The 14,716-nt window shown below is 31.3% G+C and overlaps 3 protein-coding genes and 1 non-coding gene across 4 annotated transcripts; 2 read left to right on the forward strand and 2 right to left on the reverse strand.

The window, feature by feature from the left end:
• Positions 1 to 238: 238 nt before the first annotated feature.
• Trnap-agg (transfer RNA proline (anticodon AGG)) lies at positions 239 to 310 on the reverse strand. The gene has a single exon. It is a non-coding gene; the product is annotated as a tRNA-Pro (tRNA).
• Positions 311 to 3,545: 3,235 nt separating this feature from the next.
• On the forward strand, positions 3,546 to 4,253 carry LOC129914349 (NADH dehydrogenase [ubiquinone] 1 beta subcomplex subunit 2, mitochondrial-like). Its single transcript, XM_055993549.1, has 3 exons — positions 3,546 to 3,724; positions 3,901 to 4,024; positions 4,083 to 4,253. Exons 1-3 carry the CDS (start codon positions 3,621 to 3,623, stop codon positions 4,155 to 4,157), a joined length of 303 nt encoding a protein of 100 aa, XP_055849524.1. The 5' UTR covers positions 3,546 to 3,620; the 3' UTR covers positions 4,158 to 4,253.
• A 3,851-nt stretch (positions 4,254 to 8,104) lies between these two features.
• Positions 8,105 to 13,659, forward strand: LOC129916089 (mpv17-like protein 2). Its single transcript, XM_055995870.1, has 4 exons — positions 8,105 to 8,656; positions 8,719 to 8,840; positions 8,901 to 9,017; positions 13,393 to 13,659. Exons 1-4 carry the CDS (start codon positions 8,335 to 8,337, stop codon positions 13,552 to 13,554), a joined length of 723 nt encoding a protein of 240 aa, XP_055851845.1. The 5' UTR covers positions 8,105 to 8,334; the 3' UTR covers positions 13,555 to 13,659.
• Positions 13,660 to 13,667: 8 nt separating this feature from the next.
• LOC129916090 (transcription elongation factor 1 homolog) lies at positions 13,668 to 14,247 on the reverse strand. The gene is made up of 2 exons (XM_055995871.1): positions 13,971 to 14,247; positions 13,668 to 13,903 (listed from the first exon to the last, which is right to left on the reverse strand). Exons 1-2 carry the CDS (start codon positions 14,084 to 14,086, stop codon positions 13,771 to 13,773), a joined length of 249 nt encoding a protein of 82 aa, XP_055851846.1. The 5' UTR covers positions 14,087 to 14,247; the 3' UTR covers positions 13,668 to 13,770.
• Positions 14,248 to 14,716: the final 469 nt, after the last annotated feature.

The following is a 14,716-nucleotide window of genomic DNA, read 5'->3' on the forward strand; positions in this document are numbered from 1 at the left end:
AAACATTTTTATAGCACATAGCACATTACACAATTTACTTCGATATAATTCAACTCACAACTACTCAAGAAAATCTACTTTTCGACTCTAAAAATATATGTATCTACTAACCTTCTTTCATAAATGCGATTTGAATAGCAGCAGTCCAAATCATGGAAAACGACAGCATTGATACTTTTGTTTTTTGTCCAAACAAAATATATTGAAAAAAGGAAAATTAAAAAAAAAAAATCTTCTTGGGCTCGTCCGGGATTTGAACCCGGGACCTCCCGCACCCTAAGCGGAAATCATACCCCTAGACCAACGAGCCAGTTGGGAAAACAGCATCAAAATAAAGACACATTGCTTGAATACATCGTCACAAAACATTTTGCGTTTGGTTTTATTTTCAGCATAGATATACTTCAGAGAAAGAAATAGTTAATACCGGGGTTACTATTAAATAGTTAAAAAATATTATTTGCGACTATAGTCAATCGAAGTACCTACTCGTATTTTCCAAATTAACTACTTAATAGTCAATTGTAACTATTTAAATATGACTATTTTACCAGTCAATAAATGACTATTTAAAATAGCTATTGCGGTGTTAAGTATTCTGAACGTAGCCATAAGTTTTATTAAAAACAAGTATAATTGTGCAAGCGTTAACTGTCAAGTTACTTACATAGTTCATAAAGATAGAGGTTAAAATTGTTGTCAAATGAAAGATAAGTTGTGCTGAAAATGAAAAATAGGGTTGCCACTTCTCAAATGGGAACTTCTATGTGGCAACCCTATTTTAAAGGAAAATTTTTACACAACTTATACTCTGTCATATCTTTATTGTGCAATATGCAGATAAAAGTCTTAAATGGATTCTGATAAGATTGTTGAACAAACAAAAGTTTTTTTCGAAAAATTAGAAATAAAAATATAAAAGTTTCCACGTTTGATTTTTAAAAAATCGAAAAAAAAAATCAATATGGCTACCTTCAAACGCTTACAACACAAGAACGGCGCAATTAATGTTGATGGTGATGGTCTTAAAATGTAGCTAAGAATATACAAATGATTTTTGGTTTGTTGTTAAAAAAAAATTTTCTGAATCCAACATGTATGCAATGGCCATACCACTACAGAGTTTAAAAAAAAAAACATGAGCACATGAGCAACACACATTTTTGATAGACAGCTGCCAAAGTGTATGTACAGTAGGGTGTCCGTTATTTCCCAAAGTGATGTTTTCGGGGGTGACCCCCCCAGATTGAAAGTTTAGGGCCTAAATACGGGGAATTGAGCAAAAACAAATTTTTTGGAGGTCATTAACCCGTGCCTCTAAGGTCATACTTTCCCCATACAAATTTGTATGGGAAATTTTTAAATCATACATAAAATTTTTTTCTCTCGAGTTAAATCATCTATTTTTAAAATGTTTGTTGATTCTGGTTGGAAAATACATAGTTCCTTTAAAAGATTACATTCAAAATTTCCCGTTAAAAAATTTTTTTATATTTTATTTCGGTTTTTAAAATTGTTAGCTGTTTTCGTAGTTTTTGCTTTCACCTATGACATAATTTTAAATGCAGTTTTATTGGTTTTTAATTCTTTTCAAATATTGCATTCAAAAATTTGTGTATAAATCAAAAATTTTAATTTTTTTAAATTTTTTTTTTGAAATTTTTGCCGTTTTTATACGTTTAAATTTATTTTTTTGGAACTACAAAAGATATGTTTACAATATTTTAATTGAATTTTGTTTAAAAATTATTCACCAAAAATGACATCAAAAAAGTTGCAAACAAGAAAGGGTAAAGTATTTAATAATATAAAAACGGCAAAAATTTCAAATAGAAATTTAAAAAAATTAAAATTTTTGATTTATACACAAATTTTTGAATGCAAAATTTGAAAAGAATTAAAAACCAATAAAACTGCATTTAAAATTATGTGATAGTTGAAAGCAAAAACTACGAAAACAGCTAATAATTTCAAAAACCGAAATAAAATATAAAAAAAATTTTTAACGATTTTTGAATGTAATCTTTTAAAGGAACTATTTTCCAACCAGAATCAACAAACATTTTAAAAATAGATGATTTAACTCGAGAGAAAAAAAATTTTATGTATGAGTTAAAAATTTCCCATACAAATTTTTATGGGGAAAGTATGACCTTAGAGGCACGGGTTAATGACCTCCAAAAAATTTGTTTTTGCTAAATTCCCCGTATTTAGGCCCTAAACTTTCGATCTAGGGGGTGTCACCCCCGAAAACATCACTTTGGGAAATAACGGACACCCTAATGTACAGTGGTGCCAAACATTTGGACGGATTTCAAAAATCCCGATGTTGTTTTTTTGCACAAAATCTATATAGATAAACAAAAAAACACACCTAATATAAAAAATGTAAGCCTAACAAATATGGCAATCCTATTCAAAAGAAAATAATGGGGACTTTTCACGGGTGGATTTTTGCCGTGCCTCGAAGCTTTTCGACTCGTGTGAACGTAAGTCGCCGGCGACTAAATTGACATTCCTCATAGAAAAAGCCTAGTCGACCGACATATCGTGCGGCTTAAATCGACTCGTGAAAAGTCAGCATAACACAGCAAAAACTTTTGGTGGGGTGTCGCTACTAAAATACGGACGAGTATAGGTACCTACTCGGCAACACTACGGAAATGCAAAAAAATTACTAAAAACTTGATGCTTATTTAAGCCATTTATGCAATATGACAGAGTAGCTTAGGTCAAAAAAAAATATATTTTGCACAAAATTACGTACAGCTTTTAATTTAAAAACAAAATTACAGAAATTAAACTTTGATTCACGCGCATAATTTATCTATGACAAGAAATTCAGTTCAATTAAAATTAAAACTTAAAAAAGAAATATTGAAAATTTAAATTTTTTTAATTAATTAATTAATTTTAAATAATTTTGCTAAAGAACAGCTTTTGTATATAGTTTTAATATAAGCCTGGTACGCAGCTCGCGCTAAACTTTAGCTCCCACACAAATTATCGAAAAATTTTATCTGAGCTAAAATGGATCCCATACAAATTATCGATAACTTGTTTGGGAATTTTATCTCGGCTAAAATTTAGCGCGAGCAGCGTACCAAAAAAGTTAAAAATTGAATCTTGGAAAAAATAATGTTTATAATTAAAATAAAAAAACTTTTTTTTTTGGAAAATAAGTTTTTCGGTGAATTGAACTTTGAAAATAGGGTTCGGTTTTGGAAATCACCTCTGACCCCTTCATTTGAGTCAATTTATTTTAGCTCAACCATGTTAGTGCGCGTGATATTTCGCCTTGCCTTTAGTTCGTAGTCAAATTTTTCTTTGATCTGAAGCTATAACTACATTGGCTGAAAAAGTGAAAAAAGCAGAATTTCCTCCTCTACTAAAATCAAAACGATGTGAACTGAGCTTAACTGTCATCAACTCTACTTTTTTCTATTTGCCCACAGATGGCCACAAAAAAAAATCACCAACACAAACAACAATTACCAACAAATGAAACAAAAAAAAAATATATATATGCTGTCATTTTTGACATTTCTATCTGTCAGTGTAAAAAAAAAAGTCTAAAATCTGCTGTTTGTCCATAAAATTGAGTCGGATCCGCAGGCAAAATGTTATCTTCCCGTGGAGTTATTCTCGGACGAGCAGTTTCCCGTTTAATTGCCCGACAGCCAGTTAAATCTACAAATCACCAAAGCATTCGTCTAAGCCATGCGTAAGTAAATAGCATCCCATTATGCATGGGATAAGTGCATCAAAATCAAAACAAAAAATCCATTGAGGTTAACTGGAATTACATAATTTCACTATTATTTTTGTCTTAAAAAAAAATAATAAATAATGTCTTTGAAGTCTTAAATTGTTCAATCAATCCTATTCTATATCCTTTAGTGCCAACTACCGAGAAGGACCACCTCCGGCATCATTTGCAACCCGATTTGGTGCTGAAGCCGTAGCTGGTTTTATGTGGTGGTGGATTTTGTATCACATCTTCACTGAACACGAACACATTACTGTGAGTACACAATTTTTTTTTTTCTAATTAGAATTATATGATTCTGTTCAATTTCTAGGGTGAATTTGAATATCCTGACCCATCGGCGTGGACCAATGCTGAACTCGGTATTCCACCAGATAGTGAGGAATAGAAAGCTGCCAGCCAGAAGCTTTGTTGAAGAAAATTGTCTATGTAAAACTTTTAAATTAGAAAAGTGATAAATGTTAATATAAAACCACATCTAAAATTGCGTGTTTTATATTTAACTAATAAACGATTAAACTAAATTTAAAGAATTATTTTCAGATTACGCTCGCCTTGGGCCATTCCATTTTAACTTTTAGGTCATTTTGACACCTGTTCAGTTTTTCTCGTTGAAGAAGCAATTTTTTTTTTTGAAACTTGGTAAGTCTTAAGGACTCATGATAAAGCTGATGTGTTAGAAGTTTCACGAAAAACTAATAAAAAGTAGCTAAATTATTCACAAACAAAGACGGTAACGGAGAAGACGAGTCCGCGTCTTCTCCGTTACCGTCTTGTTCAGGGAATAATTTAGCTACGTTAAATTAATTTTTCGTGAAACTTCTAGAACATCAACTTTATCATGAGTCCTTAATTCGCACCAATTTTCAAGATAATCATTTTTATCAAAAAAACAAAACCGACTTCCATGGATCAAAACTGGGTTTTATGGTTTTTCTAAAAGTTCCTATAGCCAGAACTGATTGAAATTGAAATGGCAAATTGTAGCCACCAGCTTTCTTATACAAAAAGAATTATCAAAATTGGTTCACTCAGTTCAAAGTTATGAGGTAACAAACACGAAAAAAAAATACCTACGAATTGAATACCTCCTCCTTTTTGGAAGTCGGTAAAAAAAGATTGCTTCTTTAACGAGATAAACTGGAAAAACGTCAATATGCCCTCTCCGTTACTCTGAAATGGCCGCCTTGTAAAGATACAAGAGTGTTCGTTAAATAGCCACCATCAATTGTAGCAAGTCATATAGGTACCAACGAACGGCTTTGCTTTGCAATCGTAATACAAAATATGACAAGGAACGAGAGCTTCTCAACAGCTGTAGGATCACTTTCGTAGTAATAGCTTCCCGACTAACAAATTTGCTTCTATAAAGCTTTACAGGTGTTAATGTAGCTCCTGTAAAGCTGTATAGAAGGGATATTGTTTGTTGGGTTAATAGATGAAGTAATAATATTTCTCATCGGGCAGTCTTTTTCGTCGACAGGTTGAACTGGCAACTCGATAAAATACACACCTTAAGAGAACTCACGCATAAACGATGGACACAAAGTATGCGATTCATGGATCGGTCCTCATAAGAAGGTGTTTCAAACTGTTTTAAATCTGAAACACCTAAATAAAAGATGGTTATCCTCAGTTTTTTTTTCCTTTTTCATCAATCAGGGGTCGAATCACCGCACACGATTTCCATCATAAGTTAATGTTTTGACTATTGTTCTCTCTATTTAATCAGTAGAAAAAGATAGGGACACATAGCAACCATACGTTAACGAACGTATGCCGTAGTTCGACCCCAGACCTTTTCTACTTGCCGTTTATCCGAGAAATGAAGGTTGGGTACGATTGACCGCATTATGAAATCTTTTATATCGAAATCTCGGAGTTACAAAATCTCGTTTATCGAAAGCTCGCAACATTAAAATCTCGCAAACTAAAATCTCGAGATTTATAATCTCGCATTGGAGTCAAAAGGACTAAATGCATGTTAAATTGTCGTATTCGACCTTCCCCGTTCATTTAATATGCTGCTTACACATTTTACTGTCAAAAACGCAAAAATTAAATTTAAGATACCTTATTTGATGCGAGGTTCTCATATAGCAAGAATTTAATGAACTAGATTTTAGTTTGCAGGATTTTGAAAATGCAAGATTTTGTTATGTGAGATGTTCAAAATGCGAAATTTTGCTTTGCGCGATTTTTGGAAAAATGCGAGATTTTGTTATAAGAGATTTAAGTTTGCGATCAATCGTACCGCTCCCGAGAAATGATGCTTTAGAAAAATATAATTTTATGATGAGACGAAAGACAAAAAAATTCATTCTTGACGTGAAGAATTATGATTATCTACATAAATTATTCGAATCTTCCTCATAATTAAGTCAGTTTGATCTCTTCAAGGCTTTCTTAGCGTAAAAAGTGCATTTTTGAAGTTACCGGTTGCTTTCAAGTTATTGTTATCTGGGCATTTAAGAACTTGGCCAAAGATTTTAAACGTTTTCTAAAATGTTAAACCTATTTGAGTAAAGATACTAAGCAAAAAGGAAGAATTTTCTAATTTTAAACGATTTAAGCATCTTATTTTCTCCTCACTCAGAGAAAAAATAACTATTTTAATAGTTAAAACCGTGATAACTATTCAAAATAGTAATTTTTGACTATTTGAATAGTCACGTACATATAACTATTTTGTCTATGACTATGTGAATAATGATTTTTTAAATAGTTACGGTCATATTATTCACTAGTTAAAAAATACATCTGGATGTAAGCAAATTGAAATGTCAAAAATAAATCCAAATCCATAATATTCACTATCTCAGATAAAAAAATAGTAATTTTTTACTATTTTTTAACTATTTTTAGAGTTAAAATCGGGATAACTATTTTGGACTTGGATTTATTTTTGACATTTGACAATTTTACATCCAGATGTATTTTTTAAACTAGTGAATAATATGGCCGTAAGTTAAAAAGAGAAATTTGCTAATTTTTAACGATTTTAGCATCTAATTACCTCCTCGATCAGAGAAAAAATAACTATTTTATTATTTAAAATCGCGATAACTATTCAAAATAGTCGTTTTTGGCTTTAAAGTTTTTCATATATATATATATACTATTTAAATAGTCACATATAACTATTTTAATAGTTCTTATATGGTGACTATTTAAATAGTGTGCCGGTGTAATTAAGGGCACATATATATTTATATGTTTTTATATCTAAATCAGAGGTTTATAACCTGTTATCACTACAGCCCAAAATGAGATAATTTCGCAAATGAGGTCAGTTCAGATTTCAAATTCAAATTATCTCATTTTGGGGTCTAGCGAAAACAGGCTATTAAAATATATCAAAAAATATAATTATTCCTGTGTAATTTGTAAAGTGTAAGCCAGATCGCAAGAAAACAACAACAAATACTTTATAGTATTTGTTGTTGTTTTCTTGCGATATGGAAACACTTTTTGAATACAAAGTAGGTACATAGGAATAATTATATTTTTTAATATATTTTAAACTTGATTTAGATAGAAACACGAACATATAATTAACGTTTTACAATCATAATATTAATACCTGTTAATATAAAATTAATTCTAAAAATAAATATTTTTCGAGGTCTTTTTTTTGTTTTTTTTTTCTTATGGGAAACTATATTGTTTGGGAAATATATACATGCCTATTACCGAAGACGCAGATGCACTGCGGCGGGAGTGAGAGTCACTTTCACAAGATTTCTTATTACCGAAGCCGCCGGTGCGGAAGTGATAGAATGACATTTGGCTATGTAAGTGTCAACAATGACATAATGTCGGTAAGCAGTTTAGTGTGTTTTCGTGGATCGATAATACAGTTCATCCCGGGGAGTTCACACACTGAAATTTGATTCGGTTGCGGATCGAGTAGATTCCCGGGGACTGAGTCACTGCGTCTTCTGTAATAGGCATGATAGTTTGACATTTGAAATGAGATAATTTGCGAAATCATCTCATTTGGCCTCTAGTGCTCTAGTGAAAACAGGCTATAATAGATCCCATACAAATTATTGAAAAAATTTAGCCGAGGTAAAATTTATCCCATACAAATTTGCAAATCATCTCATTTCGAATGTCAAATTGTATAGACACAAAAATTCCATTTAAAATTTGAACTGCCCTAATTTGCCAATTAATTTGCTAAAATTTATCTCGATCAGCGTACCAGCATTTACGCTCAGAACCAAATCGAAATCAAAATGCTTTTTAAACTCGTTTTCTTCAATCTATTGCGGATATATGAACACGTCTATTGGAAATTTTTGTTATCACACACCACCTGACGTTTTATCGTGACCTACACCTGTCAACTTTTCCAAGTTGGTGCTGATTTGCAGAATAAAAACGAAATTTGTACAATGTTTAACTCGTATGCTCTTTTTTAATAGATTAATGATAACATTTTATATCTCACGCGATGTAAACACCTACTAACAAAATAGAAAAAAAAAACCCATCCAAAGTGCAATATATTCTAAACATTCTCCCAATTACAACTGACAACTTAATACAACTATTGCATCATGTTTGCACAAATTACCCGCAGCATCTTTTTTGAATCTGGAAAAAGAGTTCCTTCTTATTCCCTTCTTATCTATAAATCAACAACAAAACAATCAACAACAATCTTACACCATCGAGGGACAAGAAATCTACCGCCCGTTCCACAGAAACCAACACCGCCTGGGAAAATCCAACAAGTCTGGAATAAACTCTTTGGCAAATACCTTCTAGCTACGAATGTTATTAGTTCGGGAGTGTTAATGGTTGTTGGCGATGTTGTCGCTCAAGAATTGGAATTTAGAAAAGGTCTGCTCAAGGAGCGATATGATTTACATCGAATGTGTAAGTACAAGTTTTTGTAGAGTGATTCATTTGACTAAAGTCCATTTATTCGTTTTGTATAGGGCGAATGTTTGTTGTTGGTTCGTTACAAGGTCCATTGCATCATTATTCCTATGGATGGATGGACAAAATTATGCCAGCTGTCAATACAAAAAATTCTATTAAGAAAATTCTTATAGACCAAGTAAGTAACAAGATTTTTGCATAAGATGTGCGACTGTAATTCGTTAATTTTTGTTTACAGTTTGTCATGTCGCCAGTTTGTATTTTACTTTTCTTCTATCCCGCCTGTTATCTGGAGAACAAGACTTTGCGTGAGACAAACGATGAAGTTATAAGCAAGTTCCCGTATATTTATATCGTGAGTAAAGCCGTTTTTTGTTTTACAAAGTAATCTAAAATCTCACGACAATTTGATTGAACCAGGTTTAATGACAGAAAAGGCCCTTAAGCGTCTATTCATAGTTTTTTGGCCAAGATACTTTCAATAGCCAAATCCCACATAGGATATACAACTCTCTTCTGTTATTCGATTCACGTGAATGGGATGATTCAATTGAAAAATTACTAATTACTTCAAACAGCCTTTGAAAATCCCCTTTCTTTTGATGACAAAGCGTTGTATCTGTTTGGTATAGAAATTCTCAAGAAATTTTTTTCGTTTAAATTTAATTTTAACCGCAACTCAAACGCTTTCAAGACTTTCACGTGAAACGTGAATACTTTTTGTGGTAATGTTTTGTAGTGCAAACTATTAACTATAAGTAGAAAAGAAGGGTTAAGATTGAATTCTCTCGAAAGATAATTTCTTCAACAAATATTCGCATTCTCTGCAAGGGGGAAATTTTTAAAAAGAAGATAAATTAATAACTATACGAAGATTTGGATGTAGCCCATAAAGATCTAGCATATTCTATTGCAATCAGTGTATACGATTGAAGGGATTACTTTAGGTATTTCGAACGAAGGAAAACACACTGTGTAAAGGAATTTTTCATTGATCGAGCATCGATTTTGAATTCTCGTTCACTCTTTTTTAGAAAGAGAGCAAAATACAAGAACCGAAAAAAACATATTAGAACGAAAATAAGCAAAATAGTTATAAAAAAAGACCTAAACCGACTTTTGTCGAAAAGGCCTCCCTACCATTATATTACTTTGTTTACAATTCTTGGCAATGTAGCAAAAGTTTTCTTCATTGTTTGTTGGGGTATACTATTCCAGCATTCCTGTAATGTATTCCATAATGCGATTTTGTATGAAGGGCATTGATCCCGGACCTTTCTATCCGGCTCCTCCCACAGCAACTCTATTGGGTCAATATCCGGTGATTTATATCATGACTTGAAGGAGAACACATATATCATTTTCGAAAGATATTAATGTATCGTTAAACATATAATTAAACGAAGTAAAAGACAACTTTCTTGTTTTACATTTATCGACGTTAAGAAACAAACAGTTACGTGTGTACCAGACAAAAAACGAATTTAGGTCGCATTGAAGTTCTTCACAATCACGAGAATTCGAAATAGTTTTAAGATTGTCACATCATCAGCATAAATTAGACACTTGGAGTATTTTAAAACATTTGGTAAGTCGTTTATAAATAAAATGAAAAGACTACCCTGTGGAATTCCAGAATTGATCTTGAATTTATTTGATCCACAAACATTAAACAATATAGAGTAGGATCTGTCAAACAAATAAGATTTTATCCATCTCACAATGCATTCACTAAATCCCAATTTTTTTATAGTATCGTTCAACTTCCGATGCTATAAATGTCGATCGAATCGATAAATATCTGTTTTAGTATTGGGTATCTTTTTCGATAAAGATATTTTTTATTATGATCTTGAATTCAGTCGATAGAAAAAGATCGAACGATAAAACAAAAAAATATCGATCACAATAGAGCTTCACAATACCAAAATTAATTTCCGATAATCGACTATCGACAAAAGTCGTCTATCATCAAAACAAACAACGTAGGTTAACGACACTCCCATTAAGGGTCTTAGCACAGAGATCAAAGCAATTTCCTCCAGTATCGCCTTTTCGAATCGCAACTCGTTCAAAAAGTGCAGCTTTTCCTTGTTTCCGATTCACAGTCGTTAAAGACACCGGGTAATTCCGTGTTGTATTTATTTCGGCACTTTGCTGTTTTTGGCTTATTTCATTTGCTTATTGTTATTATAAGTGAATACTCATGATGTGATGGTACGCTAGCTAACGAAGCTTATCATTTTCGCCTTCAAACTAGAAGCAGCGGCAATGAATTCTGTCACTAGTGCCTATTATGTATATCCATGAAGGGAAACAGGACTGTGAGCGGATAAGTAAAGTTCAAGAGGCCGCAAAGTGGATATAAGCAATGTTGAACTGTTTTTCCAACCTTTAAGTTCTTATTCATTCATATAAGTCCAGCAGGTGGCCATTGCCCAGAGGAATAGGTCGTTGACTGCAGAGCCGGCATCGTAGATTCAAGCCCAAGGGTCGACTTAGCAGTTTTTCTAAATCTCCAGCTTACCCGAAGAGACAAATTTCAATTTCCCCCTCTGTTAATCTTTCTCTTCTGTCTTTAGTGGAGTAAATAAAGCTCAAAAATTGGCAACATTAGGGAACTCGGCCGAACAGCTTAGATTTTATTGATCTTTTTTTTCAAAAGTCGGTAATTAAAAATACTTTAAAGTCTATAGATTAAAAATTGCCGGTGTTGCCGTTTTGATTTTTTAAATTTAATTGAAGATTTTTGTGAACAAAAACAAATTTTTTTCAAAAATTTTTCTTAAATTTCATAAATTAATTGATGCCAAAAGATTGTCTAGGAAATTCAAGGAAAAAAAATATATGGGAGTGAGGGACAATCTTCCATAGTTCAAGCGATAGATGCAATTTTTTTATTAATTGACTTCAAACACAAAAAAAAATATTTGAACACAACGGCAACACCTACAATATTCAACTATACATTTTTTAAAAGCTAGAAGCTTAGTCATATATGTAAAATTAAAATTAAGTTAATTGAATGAACGGCTTTTGAAAGAATGGTAATTGAACTCAGATTTTTGAAAAAAAAAAATTATTGAAAAAATTTTAACATGTCGTTTTTTAAACTTGGTCGTAATATAAAATGCATTTATTTTTAAATTTTTTGGCCGCATTTATTATGATTTCAAATTATAAAAGGAAATGTCAATATCAATTACGGTTTATGAAAAAAATTAAAAAGTATTTCATTTTCGAAGAACTTTTTTTAATAAAAGTTTAGAAAAAAAATGTAACTTATTTTTTTTTTTTTTAAAGTTCAACATCTAAACATAAAATTATTTTTTATTCATTTCATAACCCTTACTGTTGAAAGTTAAATAGCAAAAATTTAAAGTTCCTATTTACCACAGTCTTTGAGAAAATTATTTATTTCAATGCAAAAATTCAGTTTTAATAAAAAGAACCATTGAAATTGAAGTAATTTTTCATTTTTTTATTCAAAAGTGTGATATATTTTACCTTTTTTGCTTCGAAATTCAACTGATAATATTTATGGCCAAAATTTTTTTTTAAATAAATTCATATTTTATTAGAATAAGTTTGGAAAAAGGTCATTTTAAATTTTTCTAATAACATTTTTTTTTTTAATTCTAAGTTTGAGGACCATTTTTTCAAAAAGTCTTGATTAAATTTAGTGGATTTAAATTTAAGAGATAAGAATGAGCTTCTGGCTTTTTAAAAATGTATTTTAAAATATTGTAGGTGTTGCCGTTGTTTTCAAAATATTTTTTTTGTGTTTGAAGCCTGGTACGCTGCTCGCGCTAAATTTTAGCTCCCATACAAATTATCGAAAATTTTTAGCCGAGATAAAATGGATCCCATACAAGTTATCGATAACTTGTATGGGAATTTTATCTCAGCTAAAATTTAGCGCGAGCAGCGTACCAGGCTTGAGGTCAGAATGTTAGAAAATTGCATTTATCGCTTAAACGATGGAAGATTGTCCCTTACTGCCTTTTATATATTTTCCTTAAAATACCTAGAGAATCTTTTGCTATCATTTGTTTTATGAAATTTAAACAAAAAAAAATGGTTTTGTTAAAAAAAAATTTAATTTTAATTTAAAAAAAAAATACGGCAATACCGGCAATTTTTAATCTATAGACTTTAAAGTATTTTTAATTACCTACGTTTGAAAAAAAAAAAAACGTCAAAATCAGAGCTGTTCGGCCGGGTTCCCTAATAATTTGCTTTAGTTACTACTACTTTCCGTGTTGTTTTAATGTTTTGTGTTTTATCAGCAAATGAACTCCGCTGCAGTGTTTCTATACCGTTAGATAAATCCAGCCCAGATTAGATAAGATGTAAATTGATATATTCAGCCCTATCGTGAATTTCACGTTTTTAATCCGAAATATGTTTGTTCGCTTAGAATTTTAAAAGAGATCAAGAGTTTTACTCGAAGGGAATTTATATTTTCGCTCAACTAGTTTCTTGTTCAGCACCAAAATCTAAGTGAGATAATAGCTGTCGAATACCTTGCATATTAGCTGAAAAAAAGTTGAAAATTCAGGGAGATGTCCGAACGTGATCAACTTTTCGCTCGGTACTCACAATAGGGAAAAAATGAAAAATGTATTCCGGGTGGAATACTGAAACTGACAATAGGGCTGATTTAAATCCTTTCCATGGATACAGTTTTTACCAATATAATCAAAAAAAATTTATTCTTCTCCTTTCAGACTGACTGGTGTGTATGGCCGGCCGCACAATATGTCAATTTCCAATATCTGGATCCTAAATACCGAGTGATGTTCGTCAATGTAATGACAGCACTGTACAACGTTTTCATTTCCTACATTAAACACGATGAAGGAGGAAACTTCTTAGCCAAATTTCATTAAAATTTGTTTCTTGTTGATATAATTTATTTATAGATTAATGTAATATATTTTTTCCACACCAAAGTGAATTTGTAATGCACATGAAATAAACAAAAAAAAAAAACACAAAAAAATTTATGTTTTTCTTAACTGATATTGTTAATTGTACTTAGTTTTTAATTGTTTTCGTCAAGAAAAATTAAGAAATAAAAATAAACTTAGAAAAAGGAAAAGAATTTAGTTAGCAGTCTCGCAGGCATCAACCCAATCATTGTAGACATCGATTGGCTCCGAAAGGAAATTGATGCTCGTCTGGTAATCTTCCATGCATACTCTACAAGTTATTCTTGCTGTATTTCGACTTTTATCCCTAAAATTGGAAGAACGTTTAAGTTATTCATATAATTGTAAAATGTAATTCATTCTTTATTATTTACATTTTAACTTCACAAGATTTTTCATGATTACAAAATGGACAATTGAATTGCAAATCAAGTGGTTCGATATTCTTTCGTTTTGGTGGTGGCTTTCTTTTTGATTTACGACGTCCCATAGTTGATGTTTAGTTGGCTTTTTTATTTATTTTATAAAGATTATTTATATTTTCACGTAAATTTACGCCAACAAATTGAAAAATGAGTTTTTAATGACGAGTTGTGAAAATGCCGTCTTCTTGTCTTGAGTTTTTGCTTTCTTTTTTTTTGTGTTGTTTTCTTTTTGTGGTTGGCTGCCCTGTCGTTGTTCTTATTTCATTTTATTCTTGTTTCAGTTCGATTTTGTTCCAAATTTCATTTGAAACATTTAAGGTAAGAACAGAATGGTAATGTTATTAAGCTGAGATCGCATTTATGTCGTTTTAAAATATTTTTACCGCTTGAGTTTTTTAAACCTATTTAAGCCTAGTACGCAGATCGGGAAAAATTTTATTTCTCACACAAATTTTTTCTTGGGACAAATTTTGTCTTGAATATTTTTCCAAGCAGTACGCAGATTTGGAGCCGATGTAAAGAAAAAGTCTCCACTGAATTTTGCGCGGACAAATAATGTTCGAAGCATTATTCTGCTGCCGAAATTGTGACAAAAAAAAATAAAACAAAATTGAAAAAAAAAATTGCGCGTGAACTGCGTACTGCTTGGAAAAATGTTCAAGATAAAATTTGTCCCGAGAAAAAAATTTCGTTCA

This window comes from Episyrphus balteatus, chromosome 3 (assembly GCF_945859705.1).
Source record: "Episyrphus balteatus chromosome 3, idEpiBalt1.1, whole genome shotgun sequence".
NCBI lineage: Eukaryota > Metazoa > Arthropoda > Insecta > Diptera > Syrphidae > Episyrphus > Episyrphus balteatus.